This window comes from Harpegnathos saltator, unplaced genomic scaffold, assembly GCF_003227715.2.
Source record: "Harpegnathos saltator strain DR-91 unplaced genomic scaffold, Hsal_v8.6 scaffold694, whole genome shotgun sequence".
Lineage (NCBI taxonomy): Eukaryota > Metazoa > Arthropoda > Insecta > Hymenoptera > Formicidae > Harpegnathos > Harpegnathos saltator.
Genome location: NW_020230531.1, coordinates 1,573,556 through 1,596,451, shown reverse-complemented (window position 1 = coordinate 1,596,451; position 22,896 = coordinate 1,573,556). Strand labels below are relative to the sequence as shown.

Sequence of the window (22,896 nt, the reverse complement as noted above, 5' to 3'; positions counted from 1 at the left end):
TCGGGAGTCATGGACGAAATTGGATTTGAATGATCAATTTCTTTTTTTAGTAGTGAGAAACGTACGTTTTCTCGTATTTTTGCACATATAAGGAAGAAATTCGAAGTTTGAAGATAAGATGTTTAGTATATTTCGTTGATATTAGAATGTATTGTTCTCTCAATATTCATGTCGCATTATAAGATTAATTATCTTATGTTTGCGTCTTCCGAAAATGCCTTTGCTTTGTAATTAACTGTAATTTTTCTAATTATTTTGTTACTGAACAGGCATTCACGATTTGGCGGTACTTATATTGTGCAAAATATGAAAGCCACCGGAGAAAATCAAATGATATGTCACAAACCATACCAGAAGATTGAAGCTTTAGAATTTGGCCACAACAAGGTAAATTTTGCAAACATGAATGAAGAAGTATTTTTATAAATATTTATATTAGAAGTAATTGTTTCCTTTTCTTTATTATTAAATAATGTAAAAACGTTAAAAATATCTTCAAGTTTTTATTATCAAAGTACGTATATAAAAAAATTTGTAGATGAATGAGTAGAAAATAGACATTTTCTTCTATAACAGAAAAGAATAAAACGACGCAAAGACAAAATAGGCCTACAAGACGCTAAAGAGGAACGTATGTCTGCTCTTAACGTACGACTTTTCCTCAAAGAATTTTGCGTAGAATTCTTGAGCGGAGCTTACAATCCCGTGATGAGATTCGGTAGATCTTGCATCATCAACGGCATTCATGGTGACGTATCTGAAACGGTTTCCTATCTGTGGGCCTTACGTTTCTTCATGGAGTTCAATCGCCATTACAAGTTCCAAGTGAAATATGTGAGGTAAATTTTCGCACTTCGGTTCTCTTATAGCGAAATCTGTATAGTCGCTGCGCGCATATCCGGTCTAAAGAGGCAGAAAGCGAGACAGTTTCCGAACTCGTTTTACGCATCGTCGCTTTCTTTTAGCTGTCGTCTAGGGAGAATATTTTGCAGCGCCTGCATGTACTGAGCGAATCATTCGACTTTATATAAAATAATTCTTAAGGCTGTAGTGTAAAAATGAAAGTTGTTAAATGGTCATTATGAGGTTCCGTAGGACGTTCACATGAAAACTATTTATAATCGATGTATCGCTTTCTATACATAATAAATATTTAATTTTATTTTTATTAAAATTTATTGCGCGAGTCTTGCAAAGTTATGCTAGGTGTTTTGCTCTGAATATTTATATATTTTTTGTTTAATATCGCTTTTGTTTATGATTAAATTTTGGCGACATATTGCTCCATTTCGGTTTGTTTCATATGTATACTCTGAATGTATACTTGATATAAATTATAAATTTGAATGTATTATTCTATATTATTTATCGATTTCTCAACAGCGAAACTATATCCACGGGAGTATTCCACTTAGTACAAAGACAAATGGACCAATATTACGAGATGATTCTCACTGATAAAAAAAGAATACCGGCTTGGTCACGTAGATTGCATGTAGCATTAAAAGCATATCAGGTAAGAATCTTTACGGTAATAATAACGGCTTTGAATACTGGTGCCGACAAAATATAGCAAATATGTATGTTGCGTTCTAGGAACTTCTTAATACTTTAATGGCAATGGACAAGAGTGCAGATCACAGTGTTAGAGAGTCCAGCAAAATAATTAAAAGTAACATCTTTTATGTTCCGGAATATCGTGAAACGATGCTGTGTCAATTTTTATATTACGATGAGAATAAGATGTCACGGTGAGTAAATCAGAATTTTATTATTGTAATTTCCATCGAGCAAGGTAAATCACAGCTGGATCATTTCGATTCTTTCCTCTCAAAACATAGGCGATACTATAACTAAATTATAATAATTTTGAGGAAAACTAACAATTTAATTAAGCGCTTAAACTTTATGGTTTAGTCCACATAAATAATATACAATAATATTGGTACAACCAACAAGCTCAAATTTAGTTCTCCATTTGTTACTGATATTGTTATTTCCCGCAAAACACGTTTGCTCAGACTCCAACGTGCGAAATTTCATTCACGAATTGTGGTCATTAAAGTGTGCAATGGCAATTAAAACTCCGACATTGAAACGTTGAGACGGAAAACCGATTAAATTATACTAGAAGACATAGATAATGCATGTCTTCCGTCTTTTCGACAGTGGCGATAATCGTTTCTTTGATTCGGCAGAATAAATCACGAATTTTCAACAGGCTGTAGTAACATAATGCGGTATCGCGAAAAGTTATGCGACGCGTCGTCCTACACCGAACAATCGTCTATACCGGGTGAATCCGCGTCGTGAAGAGGGAGAACTCTTTACCGAAAGTTTTATCTACCGCAGACAGATTGATTCACTTTCGGATCAATCGGTTCGACCAGCCAGGAAGCCACTCCGGCTCCCTCCGACGCGTTCCTCCTCGACTATTTCTCTTCTTCGGTCTCACTAGCGCAGCCCGCCCGGTTTCTTCTCCCTTCTACGTTCCTCGGCGGAATAAACAACTTTTATCGACCTTCCGGCCGGCGAAATGGGAAAAGGCGGTGGGCGTTCAACTTGCCACGAGTTTGACGGGTTTTGCGCGGATTTCCACGACGGAAATGTAAGGGCGGCGCGGCGCGACGCACCGCAATGCCGTTGCTACTTTGACGTTTCGGCGACGCTGACGAAAACAGTACGGCAGCTCCGTTAAACTTTGGTCGGTGGTGGTAGCGTTAACGGAACTAAATTGACAAATTAATGCACGTGCAGTGAGATTGAATTAACTTCTTGTTACAAGGGAGGCGGGTTCAAGTTCACCGACATTCTCGCGATTATATAGTATGGGGTACATTGTAACTGTGTGGTTGAGGCATATTTACCTTTTAGACGCTACTTGGTGGATCTTGTGACTACTGTTCATATATTTCTGAAAATGCTGGAATATTTCTGTGAGAAGGGTCAACGTCATCTAATAGTTCAAAAAGTGAAGCCCAAGAGGCAGAAGGTCAAGAGGCGGAAAAGTAAGATTTAATTAATTTTTTACATTGATTTATAACATCATTTCGTGCTTTTAAAACACAATGTGATACAAAGTTAAATTCGAGATCTTCTTGCACGCACCAAATTGTTTAATTGTTTGTCAAATAGAGCCTTCTCACAAGGATATAACTCCGACTGCTACTTTGGAAGAACGCTGGGACACAGTTGGTCCCGAAATATCCGCTGTGATACAAGGTGGCAACATACCAGAGGTGATGCCGTTTGATGCAACTTTAGAGACACCCATAGACGATCAGAAGTAAGCACTGATAATTGTGATAATCGGATAAACATAATGATTTACGCTCTTTGCGAATGTTTTCGAAAAATATTCATAAAAAAATCCTTTTTTTTTTCTTTTTTTCTAATACTATCATATTTCAAGTGTTTCATTTTGTTTTTTGTTTTCCTTTGATTCTTAGAGCAGACGCCATGAAGAGAATCCAGAAATTAATGCGGCAGGAGAACTTGGAGCAGGCGGTTGGTCTTCTACGTGCAGCAAGGTAAAAGATTTGCTTATTTTGAAAAGCGATTCCGGAAAAGTAACTCGTCATGTACGAGAGAATACAGTGTTTATCTTGAAAATTAGTTTTGCGTCTGGAACCGTTGTCGCCATGCAATGCGATAGACGAGAAATTTTCTCGGTACGAAAGTCTTTGTTAGAATGAAGTAATTTATTCATTTGCATGCTACGTGTAATTTTTTGTCCGTAACGTTATAATTTAACGTAACCACATACGTGTATACGAAAAATTAATATATATTTTTCGTAAAAATTACACACAGCACCTTTGACGATCTTTTTGCGAGTTTTTCATAAAGCGATTCACATTTTCACCGTGCTGCGTGTGTACTTTTAAATTTTTGGCATTTTTTATATAATTAATAAAATAATCCTTTGTTCCATTGTTCTTTTGTCACACATATTTTTAAAAGTATAGTGCTCGTGGACGGCAACAGATAAGTATCTCAAGCTAAGTCGGACGTTAATTATGGGGGTTGCACGGCTTTGTTTGAGCAAACAAAGGCGTTCATTGTAGTAGGTTTAGAAAGCCAGGAAGAAAGCGGGATTTATCCTCGTAAAGCCCGATGAATTTTTGATCGTTTGTGCCCAAGTACAGGAGGTACAGGGAGTACACATAAATTGAAGGGATAACGATGTAAATGCAAACAGTTTTTAATCATATAAAATTACAGAGAGAATTTGATGGATACACTGATATGATATGTTAGACAGATCAGACACATATACACACACATACACGCAATCTGATCGCCTTCTTTATTTTCATTGAAGGAAGAAAACTGGAAATGACTTAAAACGTTTTGACCGAAGACAACACTGTGTTGAAAGACAATATTATTACATATTTTGTAGTTTTATCATTAGACGTTATCTTATTATGACATCGCTAACTCATTAATTGCACTACTCCCTTCGTGATCCGCTCGAAATTTTTTCGGCTTTGTGCACCGACCAGTCATACGGCCAATTAACCGGCGAAAAGCTAGGCGTTTGCACTGCCGCAGATATTTACATTACATTAAATCTGAAAGGGATCTGCCGCTCTTGCAACGCGTCGGTATACACCGGTTCACCGAGGTGAACGGGTGTACCCGACCAACTCTTTGAAGTGTTCCACCTCTAAATGTGCCTATGAGTCGTGTCCCTCCGTCAACTTGTTTCTGCGTTCCACCTCGCCAACCCTTCTGGTTCTAAGGCTTAATCGCCGCATCGATGCTTTTGCGGGATTCGATATACCTTGCTGATAAACTCGCCGACGTGTAAATAGATTCCTCTATATATGCTCTTCACGGAGCTTTTTGCCTTTGTGCTAAACACGGACGTGTACACAGTTCGCGAGCATCTTGGCTTATTTTTCTTACACAGAGAGTGTGTCGCAACGTTACCGTACGAAACGTCGAAGAATAGCGTCAAAGTTACTCGTTAAAGTTAATCGTCTTATATATATATATATATATATATATATATACGTAGTCTTATATATATACTCACGATACTTCGTGGCAATTGCGACCATCAGCCTCGGACCTTTTACTACTTTAAAATGACTATCTTGCCGAGCTCGATGAGCTCATTCAACAATGTTAGTGCCCTAAGATGTGATTTTACCCGAGAGCACAGAATACCTGCCGTTCTAATAAGTTAACTTTATTAGTTTTGTTAAATTGAAGTGCCGTGATACAAGTGCGAGCGCGCGCACGCGCGGAAATAAAAATCCGTTTTATCGCGTGACTGTGTCTCCATATATCGCGAAGCTATGAAATTACAGTACCTTCCACGATTTTTCTTTACGCAGTATCATCGCTATGAACTACTTTGCGAGATTGTACGTAATATTCCACCGTCCATTTTATGGGCTAATGTTTACTATGGCCGGTACACAATGGAAGCCTGCAGAGGCAAGACCATGGCCGACCTTGTGCACACAATGGGATAAAAGTAGCAGACAGTTGACTACCATACATAGACTACGCTTGGGCGTAGACAATATTATTAATAAGACATTTACGGTAATACGTAGGTACGTAAGGTAAACAATGTAATACCTCTGTTCTCTTCACGTACGCGTCTTCGTTTCACAGCTCTACTGCTGCTTCTAGTAATCGTGTTTCGTTTGCCTAGCAAATACTCCGCCGTCTGGCTACCGGTTTTATCCCCCTAATTTCCCACTCGCGCCGTCTGCGACCCTCTCTTATCGGCACGGTGACTTTAACTTAAGGATTCCATAATTCAGAGACGTAGGATAATTGTGGCGAAGAAATCACGCCGGTTTATCATTTCCTCTCCTTCGCCTTTATTACGAGCATAATGCAGTAATGATTTTATCATTTACAAAGAGAAATATCCTTTGTTTGGAGTTTCTCTACTTGCCTCTCTTAATTCATCGTGAAATATTCGCTCGCGATTAATATATACAGGATATCGTCCATGTGCTCACTCAACAATGTTAGTGCCCTAAGATGTGTGAGCCCTGTGTGCTCTCGGAAATCCGATTTGTTCAGGAACATTGAAGTTAGGCGTGCAATTAATAGGATGGTGAAGAAAAAAATAGAGTCGCTCGCAACTCGTTGAAGTTATCAGAGTAACGTAACGCTTTGCGCGCGCCTATGAAAGCTCTCCTCTGTGACATCTTTATGTTCGGTCCCGAAGGGTGACTCATCATTTTGATTCTCCTTTGCCAAACACGAAAATGGACGTGTCGAAATTATCCATTTCATGTCTGGCAAAGCGGTATCGGCTTGTATGTCGGAACGTTGAGTCGCGAGGAGACGAACGAGCACAGCGCGTCTGAGAGATTCCATTGTCGCGGGACTTCAAATCGAGGGATAATGGGGATTGTATGCTGCTGAATTTCTATTCAGGCAGCCAGCAGCCAGTAGCAGCGCCGTACGAGCCACTTCTTCCGCTCTGGGGACAGCGCCCTTCCTCTTCTTCTGGCGTTCTCCCCCTTGCGTCTGCTTATTGGATTCATCTCCAGTGAGGAGAATTTCGGAAAGCTTTCGAAAGTGGAGCAGACGTCCCTGATCAGCAGCGATCCTAGGCGCGCGCTATACTACTGTCCGGATCACGACTACGTGAATCGTTAAAAGTTTTTTTCCTAAAGTAGGGTCGCGCGCGAGTTATAGATGACTGCGAATGCAGTTCTATCTGCGAATTAAACTTCGTCAGCATAAGTGGATAACAAACCAATTTTTCTAGTAAAGCAAGGTTTATTAAAATAAAATAAAAAGAGAAAAAACGCTTTTCTTCTTCAATTTTCTCTTCTTTCTTTGTGGACAAAGAGGTGGTTTTTATTTAATTGCTCAAATGAATATTACGTCATATGAAATAGGGATTTCAATCGGCATGGATTTGATTATTAAGGTTACTTTAATTTTGCACATTTCATAAAAAAAGTTGCAATGAATTACGATTTTCTCTTCGACGTTCTATTTTATGACGATTTTCCAAATTTTAAGTGAGGAATCCGCTCTTAACGTTTTATACGCTAGTTGCAACTCGCCCTGCGGATACTGTATGGATTACGTCTCTGTTCCGCGTGTAAAACGGGGACGGATCATGTCCGGACTTGATTCCAACCAGAGTCGTATATTGTAAAACGTACGGATGTGTGTCGCGTGTGTACGCATAAAATGAAACACATCGTACGTACGTGTTTCCGTTAGAACCAGCCCCTACGCTTCGCTTTTATATGATAGAATCGCAACTAAGTGCGATTTCGTGTCAAGTGACCAAATCCAATTCTCGGATTTTAATTCGTCTCCAGCGCTGTTAGGAGAGAGCAAAGTAGAAGCGATTTTCATTATCAATCGCATGTTGCGCGGCTACAGAGTACGATAGCAAGTATTTTCATCATTATTACCGTTTCTGCGCGGTTACGGTTTCTATTATATAAGTATTATATAAGTATCGTTGAAAAAAGGTTCTTTCTTCTTAATATTACAGTTTTTATCGTACTTTTTACATTTCGCGGTTCTTCGATTCATTTAAACGTGAATATTATGTGTGGATTATACGACTATATCAATTGCCCACAATGTTTGAATTTTTTTCATTCAATATTTTTAATAGCTTTAAGTTAAGGATTAACTGTATAAAAAGAAAACATTACAGGCAATGTTTAAAAATCCGGAAATTATATATCTATAAATTTGTATACATTTCTTAAAAATAGAACAAGTGTGTTACTTATACGACTCAATAAGTTTATGAAAATATATATCTTTTTAAATTTCTACCTGTGCGAATATTTTATGAAAAACTACGTTTAGTTTCTTTTTTAGTGAAAATTCACAGTATATAAAGAAATGTTTGAAGAAGTTATTTCGCCATGTAATATCAGGTTAAAAATCCTCTGTCATTAACTACACCCTTTTTTGGAGCATTTCGTGGAGAAGACGTGACTTTGCCTTTGTTTTCCAGTCACGTTCGCGAACGACCATCTCTTTTGTCTTGTCTTTTTTCTTAATCCTCATAAAGGTGTACAAAGGTTTTCTAGACTTACTAGGAAGTTACCTTTCATCTACGAAAATTTGACATATCAGATAAAATTTATTTTTCTTTTTAATAATGTCAAATGTGAATAACAATTTATAAGTTAGAAGCATCCGGCAAATTAACTTTGAACAATAAGAAATATTGACTTTTGTAAAAACAATACTCAATTGTTGAAACATACACACACACACACACACACATACACACACACAATTCAATAAGTTCAAAAAAATTTAATTAGATCAACGCTACTATTTTAATTATTGAAATTTTTTCTTCTTTTTCCCGTCGTCTCTTTTCAATCTCTTCGGTCTATTTCCTACTTTTTCCACGGTAACACTTTCCACCTCGTGGCTTTAAGATACAGGTACTTTGCGAAGGAGATGCGCATGTATGTCGGCATCAACGGCAAGCGAGCAAAGGTAGGGTGCGACGAAGAATGAGGGTTGGGTGTGAGCACTTGACGCAAGGAGTCCGATGTTGGTGTAGATCGTGGTGAAGCTCTCATGCTCAAAGGAGCCTTCTACGAGACCCATTGAGTTTGCCACTCGGACTTCTCGTGCGTCTCTCCGTGCGACTACGTTGTACCTGAACGCATCTTTCTCATTTATATGACTCGTGGTAACGAACGATCATTTTTTTAAGTACTTTTATCTTTTTAATAATGCGCGGGAAACTGTTACTACAAAAATTGTCGGATTCTCGGTGATGTACTACTTTGGTAGTAGCGTATCTTAATGAATTTGTTGAAACTTAAAAAAATCGTGGAGAAGATCAATATATATATATATGTATAAGGAGATTAAAATAACAAATTCCAATTTGCTTTAGGAAGCGATATTTATGCATCTGTGTGTCACAGAATAAGTCTATATTAAGCAAACATTTAAAAAATTGTTTTATTTGAATTTGTTTAGAGAGATCTGGCCTGAAAATGACTGCTTTGGTAGAGTGAACATACCCCCGGAGGAAGAGTTTCTGGCTTTACGTGAAATCTTCTTCGCAGACCTGGGCGGTGAGTGATATTTTTAAACACATTTTTAATTTTCCACCTTTGAAATTAACACTCAACCCTTCTCGATGTTGCTCTTCAAACATTTGGGACGAAATCTACGATAATAGGCGAATTGATCGGTTTGAAAATGAAATATCACATATATCGACAATCTTCAGTACATGGCTCGTTTCCGAAATAAAGTTAAAACTTGGTTACTTTCGAAGCATAGATCGTTAGCACTTTTTGCTTTCCCCGAGGATCGCCGGTACAACTTTAGTCTATCGAGAAACTTATTTTCCCTTTGCATACATAAGCTCGTGAGAAAAGAGTAGTTCCTTCTTCGAGTCCGCCTAATTATAATGAAAGCAAAGTCCGTTATTAGGTTAAAGCATGAAAGTAATGAGCTGTTTTTCTTCCTTTACGGAGGAGTTCGTTACGACTGCTGATACATTGAATTATGGCGTTTACTTAAATATTTTCGGAGCAAAAATAGTTCGGAACGTATACAACAAAGCGCTCGATAGTAGAGTTGCGTAATCTTTATCTGCTTTTGTTGTGGAAGCGACCGAGAAGGGGGAATGTGTAAAGTACATGATTTTATTCGGGCTGCATTCTCTCCTGAAGAGGGGACTATTTGTAATAACTGGCGCATATATCACGACACAAATTTAATTAAACGTGCCGTTGGTATTCATTTCACGCGCCTAATTTATGTGTGAATAACTACGCTATTCAGTGCCGAGATTTCGCGACGATCCGGTGCCCGCCACGTATTTATCTCTGTTCATTACCAGTACAATAAAGGCTGTTAGCAACGTCCTAAATCTTTTAATTTTCGCGCAACAATTTTACAGACAGAAGCAATTTACTTTAATGAAAAAAGTGATTATGGTGTCCACGCTTTCGCGGTAAACTCTTTTTGTACAATGTAAAGCTCTTTAAAAGCTCGTAAAATGTGACGAATCAATTAAGTGATCAAACGATGATTTTAAAACCAAGTAGCTATTTTAACGGTTTACTCAAACTGTATAGAATTTCCGCGATAAAATTCAATGGCCAAGATAAATGTTATTTAATCTTCTTTCCTAAAATTGGTCATTTCCCAAATCTCTTTTTGTGGCACGCTTTGGACGCTATTCGATATAAAGAATTATTAATTAGATATCTGTTCATCGTCTCGTTACACGGCTGACGAGTACGCGTTCAATTTCCTTCCGTCGCACGTTTATTCTTTGTATCGACGTAATAAAGAACATTTACGATCGTGTGAATTACAATCCGTTGCACCGAATCCCACGGCTCATGACATGACAGCACTGCTGTGCGCAACCCCTTTATATAGATGGCAGTGGACTGACAAAGCCGTTAAATGTTAATCTCTCTTTTATATCCTGCCAACGCGCGCCGTAGTCGTCACGTGGTACTACAGTCATCCAGGGGGGTGTTTTATATGAAACATCCGCACCCGACATCCAGACTGTTTTATTTTACGACGTGAATAGTCTGAAACGTTTCCCCATTATCTTCATTAGCTATCGGAATTTCGCGTGAGATCGTTAATCGATCATTCTTATCATTAATTTTTTTCGTACAGTATGGAAGGAAATTTCTATTATATCGAGGAACCTCGTAAATAGACCTTAAAATTAATTTTAAATTTATTTTAAAATTAATTGTAATAATTGTAATAATTAAATATAATTTTAATTTATATATATTAATTTATATATAATTTTAATTTTAAATTAATTTTAAAATTAATTGTGCATGTGTTTAATAATCACAATTGACAAATGGTGACTAATTTAACATTCCTACTGTAAAAAAATAAAAATTTTAAATTAGACTTTGTGCATGAAAGGCTCACCTAAGACCCTTATGTGAGTATTTAGTTACTTTATAAATAAAATATTGACAAAAATATCGCATTCAATGTTGTACTAAACAATTATATGTGAAAAATTAAATAAAAATTCATTATTTATTATTTAAAATTAATAATAAATTTATTAATTGAAATAAATTAAAATTAAATTAAAAACGAAAAGTTAAAGGGGTGAAAGAAATCATATGCGAGCACGAACAAGCTTTTGTATTTAGTTTTTGATACGTTTGTAGATTTTGTACAGGGAGCAGGGGTGGCAGTATCGGTCGATTCCGCATTGGTTTCGTCGCTCGAAGTTGTTTTTCCGCTTCGATGGCGTCAGCACACACTTTATGCGTTCGAATGGCTGTATTTTGCGACTTGGCCACATACCGATGGTTTTGCATGCGCTGTACATAATGGAATATCTGTTTCGCGTTGATAAAGCACATCGCGCGAAAATTGGCGGGTGTTTCGTGAGACAAGCTTTTTCTAGCTCATACTTTGTTTATGGTGTAAAAGCCGAGTCGTCGAACAAGAGCACATCCGGTCTGTGCGATAGATCTGTGCGGAATCATCATTGGTTAGCGTTGTGGTTGTTGCAACTTTTCATTGTTCGTGTCTCATCAAAGAGAACCATGATCTGAAAAGCTTTTCGCGCATGTGCTGGAATGTAATTCTTTTAAATATGATAAATTATTAGAGAGACAACAATGGAATCATTGGAAAGTTTTTGTCGCGGTATTATAAAGCAAATGGAGCCAGCACTGGATGTTCTTTCGGAATGGAAGGACACTTTCCGGGCTCGTTAATGATTTCGGCAGGTAACTTTGAGTCGAAAGGAGGTCGAAAGGGGCAAACGATTATTTGTCATCCGTGACAAGGATACTTCAACAACAGCATTTATAAATAATTGCGATCGATATCGAGGAGGTTCCGCGGCACATACCGGAAGGCTTTATTTATTCATGTCTGTCTGCGAGTGGAACGGCATTGCTGCCATGTATAAAGTATACGTTTCATCGGTACGACTTCCTCGGTCCGAAATATGAGAGCAGGGAGAAGGTAAAGGAAGATGTGCTGTACTTTGGTACGATTTTTCTCTTCTCTCTGCTCGATTCTAACTTGTTAGACCGAATGGGTGATGGATGCTCACGAGAAACCAGCTCATGTGTTCTTTTCTCCTTGCGAAAGTCGAAGGTTTGATGAATGAAGGTCAAATTGAAAAGTCTTGCCGGAACGGCGAAGCGCAGCGACGAAATTTGCATGCTACGAGCGTGCGAGCGATCCCTCCCCATACGTCTACTCAATTTGTATACGTTTGGTTAACTGACGCGCACGTTTCGCCAAGATTCCGAACTCTCTTCTTCCGTATCGTCGCATTTATATCTCTCTCTCTCTCTCTCTCTCTCTCTCTCTCTCTCTCTCTCTCTCTCTCTCTCTCTGGTGTTATCGTAGCAGAAGCAATTTTTGACGTTCATTTTTCTGACTGGTAAATGTTGAATTTCCTATGTTATTATTGACTATGCACGTGAGATGAAACGGATGTTACATTGTTGCGGAATATTTTTCCATTGATATGTTTACATGATTTCTCACGACTTCATTTTTCACGAGTGCGAATATCCCGGCATTTCGGTAAGTTCCCTCCTAATCTTCGTCGCGTCGTCGGCCCTACATTGCCATAATAACTTTTCCTATCTACTGTAACGCGTAAGAAAGTCATCTTTGACATCTTCGGGCGAAGTACGGTGTATCTAAAATACGTAGATTGGCGACGTCGGATTCCGACTGCATGTCGAGGAAGTGAAGAAGTGGCTTCGAGAGGTATGAGAGAACTTTTATCGGGGTGGAAACTTCGTCTTCCTTCCAAGTGGCGTCAAGCCATAGGAACGAACGAGAATTATTTAGTACAAGACGCAGGGTAAACAACAGATGTACTACCAACATTTGTTCCGAGTTTTTTTTTTTTTTGCCTCTTCCTTCTCATTCAATTTCCGAGGAGACTTTCCGACGATTCTCCTCTCACATATTTAACAAAACGGAGATCAACAAACATGCATTGTTTGCATTCACTTTGTATTTTGAAATGTAGTATCGATCGAAGTTAACTGTACTATGAAATTAGCCTTTAGGGGATAGGAATCCTTCCAATCCTTTTTAGAGTGGTAAGCCGAGAGTGAGAGATTCGATTGAATCACTTGTCCTTTCTTTTTCCAACTTGTTTTGCGTGTGGTATTATCCTTTTTACGTTGCCACGGCATCGTGGACAAACAACAATCAGATCGAATCTCTGTTCCAGAGGATTTGAGGTAAAGTGATGGCGGAAATTTACATCCTGTGCTTGCCTGAGCAATCGCTACCATATGTTTGCATTCTCGTAGCGTCCTTTCTCTTCCCCCGGACATTGGAGTAATTTGATCAAAATCAGCTATGGTTACGTTCTCTTCTGATCAAATTGTGCGCCATGTTGCATCTCCCACGATTTCAAAACAAACCAAAATACGATGCTCGTCGTCGGATGTATTGATTTTCCACTAGACTTCATTTTTCTGTTTTAAAAACTGACTATTTGTGCATCAGTTTTCAGAATCAGTAATTTTTGTTTTGTAGGTACGAGAAACATGTTTTTCATTCACTACTGTCGATGAGTATTCAACAAATGTTTGAAGCTACGGAGCAGTTAGATACAGGACGCTTGATCGGGCAGTAGGACAAAAGACATAGGACATCGAGATATAGACAGTGATATATATCAATATATTTCTAGATGTGCCAAATTATCTGTTACACAGCGTATTTTTGATTCCGATTTTCCGATTTTAACGGACATTTAACGAACTCGTTAGGAATAATTAATATAAGTAAAGAACTTACGAAGAGAAGGAAGAGAAAGGGAAGAGAGAAAGAAAGGGAAGGAAGAGAGACCACGAGTACGAATCTATAATTATTTATGCTTACAATAAAAAGTTGTAAATAATTTACAGTTGCGAATGTCAACCTAAGCCTTGCTAGTGCTAAAATTTATTTTTTATTTATGCTTTATTTTGTTTATTCTTGTTATTGTATCGATTTAAATTCTTATTAACTCTTTCACTGCCGATGACGAAAGTTTATATCATTTTGGACTTTGCGTTTACTGCTGCAAAATAGTTTTATGTCATGAAATATTGTTATATTAGGACCACTGAGTGATTTTATCGCTAAAACAAAGTATGTTTTTAAATGTGTTACACAATTTTTTAATCTAATTTGCAAAATGTTGCCTTAGAAAAAAAGATATGACTAGAAGATCAAGTTTTCTAAATTTTTAAGTATTTACGTCAATATATATTTTGTTGCATTAAAGTTTTACAATGAATTACAATGAATTATTAAAACGAGAAGCATTTACTGATATTTAGGTTTGTTGAACATAACTTTGAAGTCGTATTTATTTCTGAAAAAGATATATTGGTAAAAAATATTAAAATTTTCTGTATTTTTGTAAACATGAAATATTTCGATTTATTATACCTGTACAAAATGCATTTAGAAATAAGATCACATCAAATCTGAACTTTTGTGTACATTTGCTATTTTAATCGTCATTTGATTATATGACAAAAATGTTTAAACTTGATTTAAAATTTGTCATCAGTATCATCATCCTCTTCCTCTACATAAACTTTCATTAATTTTCGAGGATCTTTTATTTTTGGCATTTTAGGACCAGTCGAGGAAAATAGTATAGCAGTGAACGGGTTAATATTTACATATCTGCTATTTATAGTTTTACCACTTCTATCTTCTTACCTCTTTTGAATATATAAATTCTATTGAAATTTTCAACGCTAATAGAAACTTAATAAGCAAGAGATTATGAAAACGGAAAGTCTGTTATATTCTTCATATAATTAATCTTTATATAATTAATAATATATTGTTCATCAAAATTAGAATAAAGATTAAACGCAGATAAAACAGAGATAATTAAGTATTAAAAGCCTAAAAGTTTTTGTTTTTTTATAAATGTTTAAAAATTTTTGAATAAGCGTTTCTTTTCATATATCTTTAGCATGATATCCTCATCGACAATAAGTAATCATTTGCAGAATCAATATAGCTGACATTTCGTTTAATGTTATCTTATGAATTTCCATTAATTTTTCAAGTTCGACGGAATTTTTAAGATTACAATAGAACCAAAATTTCTCCTCAAGTTTCGAAAGAAAGAAAGATTTTATTTTAACATTCGTAACATTTAAGTTTGTATCATTGTTAGCTGTTCTTCATATTCTCGTATTTATAATCATCGATTGATATCTCTCTCACGTCTTTCTCACGCGCGTGCGCACGTTACACAGCGTGTCAATTTCCAGAGGAATCTTTCATACGAATTTAAGAATTCGTAGAACGACTTTCCGCGAACAGATAGAAACGTTCGTGCTCGAGCAACGTCGAGTATTGAATGGTGTGTTCGAAGGGCACTTCAGCCCGACATTTAGGGGTGTTCGAGTATCAGGCAGACAACCGCGGCGTTAATGTTTCTTTTTCATCGTTTTCCCTCGCGCGCCGGCGATATGATAGCTCCTTTCCTAACGACGTATAACCATTAATATGCAAAAGCGGTGCTCGACGAGTTCATTCATTTCGCCGTGCTTTCCTCTCCCGTGTCGCCCTGTTCTCCCTTTCCCTTTCTTCATCGGCGGTAGATATTTTACCTTTGCCGTTCTTGTTCGGGCATACCTCGGGAGATATTCATGTGAAATATATCCACCGCGGCTTTTCTTCCTTCCGGCTTTAAACCCGCGTCATGGGGAGAGAACCAGCGGTTAAAAAAAGAGATATCCAAGGGTGAACGGTGCTCTTGACGCTATCTGAAGCTGTTATAGCTGTACAAATGATATGCAGGGGGTACAATCGGGCCACTTTAGTCCCCACGTGAGCCCCCACGCTGGCTCTCCCTCGGCGGCAGTTAATGAAGTTATGATTGAAGGTTAAATTCCATGAAATTGCCTCGGTTAACGGCTATGCTTCACGCCATGAATGCAAATCAATGTTAAAAATTCGGAGGAGAGAAACAGCGGCGGCAAGAGTCCTTACGCATTTTTCCAACGTGTTTAGAAAGTGCATAGGAAATTTATTGAAATTAGGGCTTTAGGGATATTTGAGAATATTTGTGTTATTCGAGTCACACTGGGATAAATGCATACGCATTACAAGTGGATGTAACATTTTTTAAATAAGATATTTCGATTCGAGAGTTGCTGTTGATCGAAATATTTGCATATTGAAAGCTTAGCGATAAAAGTAAAAAGAAATCTCATATACCATCGATCGGGTCAGATAGACATGAGAAAGATGATAAATATTGAAGTATATCAGGCTCGGGTATAGCAGGCGATCTCAGATCTCGCGAAAATTCTCGCAATGTTACCCGAATTACTTTCAAATACGAGTTTCGTTCGCTCGCGAAACAGAATTGTTAAAGCCCGAGTTACGAGTTACGAGCGAGATCCTCAGCACAGCGCAGGATCATCGCGAATGCATTGGTAATTCCACGTTTCTTCACCGCCTCGACTGATACACGGAAAGAATCGCGAGTCGCTTTAATAATTGACATTATCATGGTCGGGGAAGTATATATACATATATATATATCGACGTAGATCACAGGCTGACGTTTGCGTTTCTGCTCCCCGTTGTTCTCGACCCGCACCCTCTCTCTGCGCGGTATAAACGTGAGTACGACGCGTCGCACGACGAACCTGCCCGGCGGCGTGCGACTCGATTAAATAATAATGCATTTACGAGTTGCGTAGAAATTGAATAACAGTCGTGCTTGAATAATACAGATATGTAAATGGCCTGGGATGGAGGTTGGCCTGGGGTTGAGCTCGACTAGGTGGGCACAGGCGCAGACGGGATCATTTATATTGTAACTGGCGCTTTCTGAATCTCTCTCCGCCAGGTGCGTCTCACTTTCTCCAGCGCGCTCCTTCTTTCGCATTCCATTTATCGGCTTTCACCTGCACCTATTCTTACCGTGTTCCACCTACCTCATCTTTGCTTTACTTCCCTCCCGTTGTTTGCCTTTCATGTTCGTCCGCCAGTTCCCATTTTATGCGCTCGTTAAGTATTTTCCATGATTCTATGTTTTATTGTTTGTACGAATCCTTTTATCCGGCTTTTCTCCTCGACGTGCTCTTCGCCGGAGACATTTTCTTGCGCTCCGTTACATTATTTCACGTATACACTTTTATCACCGTCTTTAGATTTCCGCCCTTTCTTTCCTTCGTCGTTCGTTCCTTGCCGCTGTGTTTGAACGGCCCTGAGGACACTTGCGGAAAAACACACCGAATAGATCAAATAGAGCTATATTATATCCATCGAGATTCTCTCTCTCTCTCTCTCTCTCTCTCTCTCTCTCTCTCTCTCTCTCTCTCTGCCGGTAGACCGTCTAGTACTCGAGTTCTCTAGTATCTGAATTGGCGAATAGTACCAAAACACTATTCCCCGTTGGAATATCTCGACTGTCCAAATGGTATAGCTAAATATTTGGGTACTTTCGCTTCGCTCGCGGGAATCTAGTTATACGCGATGTTACTCGCCTTCGAATTGACTGCCTTCGTAAATCGACGTGCCTGTGACAAACCCCTGTGGATTATTACGCGTGCGTGGTGACCTCGCGCGCTGTTCGGAGCCCCTTTAATCGGCATTCCACAGCCACGAGCTGAATATGTTTCTTCGAGCTAATTGCGGACGTAATGTTCTGCGAAACAGAGTTACCGCGGTCATGCCACGACGAGCAGGACACGACGAGCGTTTCGTCCCGCGCGCTTTTAACTTACGCCGAAGCCGCCATTCCAGGCGCCGCGTCCGCTACGTTCCGGTGGAATATCTAAATCGGATTTGTGCTCTACTAGAAATAACTGAAATTTCCGCAGGGCGCGCGGGAGCCACCGCGAGACGAGCAAGTTCTCCGGGACTTTAATAACTGCTTAACGGATTTCGCGGTGGGTTATTCGATTGCCACTGAAATTCGAGAGACCGTGCCAGGCCACGATGGTTTCATTGCCGGTCTTCCTGCCTCACATGACCGCCCGCAACAGAGGCCAACTAAAGCCCATCGCGAGCTTTCGTGGTCCCTACGAAATATTGTAAAATTGGGAAATTGGGAAATATCTGCACTTAACTCCGGAATGCGCGGTGGGGATCGAATTGGCCGAGATAGTATTTCGGTTACCGATATATATTTCCGTCTGGTTTGTTATGAGAACTCCAATCTTGCGATCAATGCTCGCTCGTGTGGTGGAGTGCGTGCGCGATTTTATTATTTTCTTCTCGTCTAGAAATTTCGTCTGAAATTTTATCGTTCATATTACGGGGCGCTAGAAAGAAAAGAAAGGGAGAAGGGGAAAGGGGAAAACGCACTCGATGCGGATAGAGATATGAAATTTGCATGTATAAACTTTATACTGTGTATATCTTTTACCCTAGGAAAAATTTTTGTGGCCATCTATGCGCACTCGTTCGTGACCGTAGGGTGGAAACTGTCGCTGCTACCAGCACCATCCCTCTTGGCATTTTGCAGCACCCCCACGGATAGTACTTCTCCCCTCGTGAGACCTCGACAGAAAATTGAATTTCGGATCGGTACTATATGCTGAATGCGCGTCGGATTTATTTATTTCATGATGAGCCGTATGTGTGCGAGCACGAAGAAACGAGAGGGGGGAGGGAAGGGAGGGAGAAGAAGAGGCAGAGTGAGAGAGAGAGAGAGAGAGAGAGAGAGAGAGAGAGAGAGAGAGAGAGAGAGAGAGAGAGAGAGAGAGAGAGAGAGAAGATAGGAGGGACAGCGGGTGAGTGAGTGAACGGCCGATTCCGTCGTCGAAAATCAATGAACTCGATAACCAATTACTGTTTTTTCTATTCTGCGGCGACGGCAACGGAAACCACGTTTTATCGTGACACCCTAGGTGATCGACTATATGTATGCAAATTGGTGCAGAGCTTAATCCTCCTTCGAACTGGCAAATTGTAAACCGCGGTTGGGAATTTGGTGACGGTTTTTCGTTATCGATACTGTCCGTTGATGCACTTCACTGGTATCGAGGTTATGCAAGCTATTCCCACACACACACACACACACACAGAGAGAGAGAGAGAGAGAGAGAGAGAGAGAGAGAGAGAGAGAGAGAGAGAGAGAGAACGCAGAAAAATTCTTGTCCAAATATAAACTGGATGACGTCGTGCGAGAAATTCCCCGCAAAAATGTACGTAAGTTACCCCCACTCCTCCCATAGAAAGTGATAGTTTTGATTATAAGTTAGATTAATGTTGAGATTATAAATCTGAGAGATTAAAATTCTCTTTGTTCAAAATCGTCAACTGCAATAACTGTGATTAGCAGCTTTGTCTCTTAGATATTATTGAATAATATTCTTTTTAATGAATAATATTCTTTTTTATCCTACTAATTATTTTTTCCTCTAATATATATTATACTGTATTATTATAGCTGTGTATATAGCTCAGTATTCTGAAAGTTTTACCGATTACCTCTCGCTTCTCCGAGCGACACAGTCGCTTGAGAATACGGGCGTAGCCGTATCGCGTGCGGACCGGTATTAATTAGAGTTGGTCGTTGGGTACATTACACTTTTAACTGAACCCGTTAAAGAACCGCGCGGTATTATTTAAACTACGTCTGTCATTAGCTCGCGTGTCTCAAAAGGCAATGCCCGCGACAAGCATGTCTTAATGACTTCTCGACGACACAATTACGTTCTCGTTCTCGCGAAACGACGTGAGATAAATTTAAATGCGTATCTGCCCAGTGCGCGCAATGCTACTCCCCGAAGAAAGCGAGAGGGACGCCGAAGAAAGGATGAACTTCTGATACGAGAATGAAACAGCGCCGAGCTTCTTCTCCTCCTCCTTCTCTCTCTCCCTTTTCTTCTCTTTTCTTTTATCACGATCCGCCGTCTCGTAATAAAAGCAAGGGGTAGATAGGTAAACGGTGGTGCGCGCGTGGCGCGCCGTCCCCAATGATCTATATTGAAACGAAATTACATCGCAGAAAGATAATGCACTCCCTTCTAGCGTGAGTGCTACTAACATCACTTTTGAAGGACATTTGCGCGGTTAATGATGCGCCCCCGGCGAAACATCGTTTGAAGCGCTGCAAAGTGCCTCTTTTTCTTTTATTAGGCCTCGAACGACCGCGCATGATATTTTCGTATGATATTTTGTTGCTGTTGTTTAGAACTGCTATTAGTCAAGACGTTAAATTGACTGGATAATTTGATATCGCAAAATAGCGCGTTAAGGGTGAAACGTATATTGCACTACATATAATTTATACATTTAATATTGTATTAATTCAGATTTGATTTATTTAACCGCACGATATTGCATAGTAGTATCTTAACACGAACGTGAAATTATAATGGTAACGAATAATGCGAAACCTCTCGCATAGCCGTGCATGTTAACGTTATTTTTGTCCTGTCCGTGCAAATATCCGTAATGTGTCGTAATGTGTTGAGGCGGTAACATGTGGATATCAATTTATACGTCAACTATAAGTATAAACACGATGTAGGAAACTGATATTCCTCCGTAAAGCTTCTCGTTAACTGCCGGATAATGTGATCGTATATTTTCATAAGCGAGTGTCATTGCCTTATCTGCCGAGATTTTCCGTTCTTCGAGAGGTACGATGCATCGCATGTAAGTGACCGCCGATGTTAATTTATGGGCTGAATAACGACTTTCCGATCTTGGATACTTGCCACCGCGCGCGATTTTAGCGGGGGCGGTTTTACTGCGTGGAATAAATTTCCCGGAAGTACGCGACCTGATCCATAAAGTAAGAAATCTCCGATAGGCGCATCTCTGGCACAGTAATTTCACTTTCTTTACGTGTTCCTCCTACTCCCCTCCCTTTCTCACGGGAATAATTTCATTATGCTGGAAATTTTAGTGAAGTCGATGCGCTTTGTGCGATTTATCTCTAACTTCGCGTGCAACGATAATTAAAAGAAAATTTTTATCCTCTTGACATAGAGTTGCGTAGCGCGCGAGCATATAATATAGAATGAAAACAGAAACATAAGGACATTAGCTAATGCTTAAAGCAATATATATGAAAGTTTATAAAAAAGAATGCACAAACATGTAACATATATACAAATTAATTTTTTAGAATTAATTCTTCACAGAATTCCTCACTCTTCGAGAATTTGTTTCAATCGTCACTTTGCTTAAATCTCAGCTCATAATTTTGCGCATTGTGAAGGGTTAAAATAATGACGAATTTCGCAAACGGCACTAAGGGATGGGAAATGACGCTTTTGAACCGTGAAGAGATGTCAGCGAAAGTCACCGGGGCAGCTCGTTAAGCCGACGAACGGTGATTCGTCCGATTTGGCAGAAAATCAATGACGACCTGTCAATAAGCAGACGTCTGCTTTCCGCTTCTATCCCCATAATCTTCGTGCGGCGGCTCGTATAAAGCGTGGCTCTCTTTTTGCAGAATATAGCGAGAGGGGGAGAGAGAGAGAGAGAGAGAGAGAGAGGGGGGAGAGGGAGAGAGGGAGAAGGGGAGAGAGAGAGAGAGAGAGAGAGAGAGAGAGAGAGAGAGAGAGAGAGAGAGAGTCTGATCAAATCTAGCACAGTCACACGGTTGTCTCTTCTAAAATTTCATCCTGCGCTCCGTTTCCGACGGAATCGCGGAGTATCAGATATTGCGTTCGGAAAATTCAGTTGCATCGGAAATATTATTATTTGCATAGTAAACGTATCAATGTATCATTCGTTTTCCACGAATTTCACTGATATCCCTTCTGTAAAATTCAGATGGCAAATATATAGTTTTCTATTAAACGTTTATTGCTTACAAATACTTGAAAGTATTCGACTGGCTGAGAGACAAGTTTGCAAAGATATATCGTATGTAGCAAAATTTTTAAGTTTTATTTTTTGTCCACATGCGTACAAGTTGATACCAGTCCTCTTCCACGCTTGCGATACGAAACAATGTTTCTTATTGCAATTTGGTGAATTGTTTATCCAAATAAAAATCAAAGAAAGGGCAACATATAGAAGAAAACATCAAATACGTTCAAAATGATACGAGCAAGTTCTTTTATTTACTGTCCTTGCCTCTTTCACGTTCATGGTTAGAAATCACCATGGCGAATGTTGAAAAGCCAAACATTCCTCCGAGTGTTACTTATCGGGATCCTTGATTACGTCCGGGTCTGAAAGAAGTTATTCAAAGAACGGCGAGTCCATCGCGAAATTGTATGTAAATTAAAAGGAACGGGAAGAGGGGCGTGGAACCTTGTAAAAAATGTTATTGCGGTTTTCAAGGGACAGGCGGGCCGGATTGGCGCCGGGCTTCCAAGATTGAACGAGCGACTTAGGGAGTCTGTTAGAAGTCAAGGCTGGCGGAATGGCAGGGTAGTGACGAGAGAGGGTGGGTGAGAAAGGAGAAGAAGATACTCGTTTCGTCTAGATTCGGTTAGATAATCCCCCCTCCCCCTTCGGGCGGCGGAATCGGCACGCTGACAGGAACGGGAAAGGAGAGATCCGGGGAACAATAATTTTATACTTGTAATTGGACCTCAAGTGAATTCCCTTGATCGTGCCATCCGACGAGATTCTCTTCGATTCGATTAGATCGAGAATTGAGTTTTGATCGTAGATTCAACGGTTCAACATCGGTCGCATATCACGGGGTGCAATTATCGGGGAGTCGCATTCTTTGAATATTTCAACGAATTATTTATGGAATATTTGTATCTCGCGTAAGCAATCGTCTACCTTGAACTTCGAGAGCCGCAGAGCCCGGGAAGTTTAATTGCTGACGCGGCTTCGCGCGTCGGGAAAAGGGCAGGGGAGCAAAAAATTCGTGAAGAGAGGAGCTTCCGCCATCGACTTTCCTGATTTATCCGCTTAAAAGACGCGGCGATTAGTATGTTAATACTCGAGCGA

The 22,896-nt window shown here is 39.5% G+C and overlaps 1 protein-coding gene across 1 annotated transcript in view; it reads left to right on the top strand.

Moving 5' to 3' along the window:
* The window catches only part of timeout (circadian regulator timeout), a 113,449-nt gene that overhangs the window by 3,403 nt on the left and 87,150 nt on the right, over positions 1-22,896 (top strand). The window contains exons 8-15 of the mRNA XM_025305334.1: positions 270-387; positions 577-839; positions 1,384-1,516; positions 1,597-1,751; positions 2,875-3,008; positions 3,136-3,286; positions 3,450-3,530; positions 8,968-9,065. Of these exons, the coding sequence (XP_025161119.1) occupies positions 270-387; positions 577-839; positions 1,384-1,516; positions 1,597-1,751; positions 2,875-3,008; positions 3,136-3,286; positions 3,450-3,530; positions 8,968-9,065 (1,133 nt within the window). The remainder of the gene's footprint in view (positions 1-269; positions 388-576; positions 840-1,383; positions 1,517-1,596; positions 1,752-2,874; positions 3,009-3,135; positions 3,287-3,449; positions 3,531-8,967; positions 9,066-22,896) is intronic.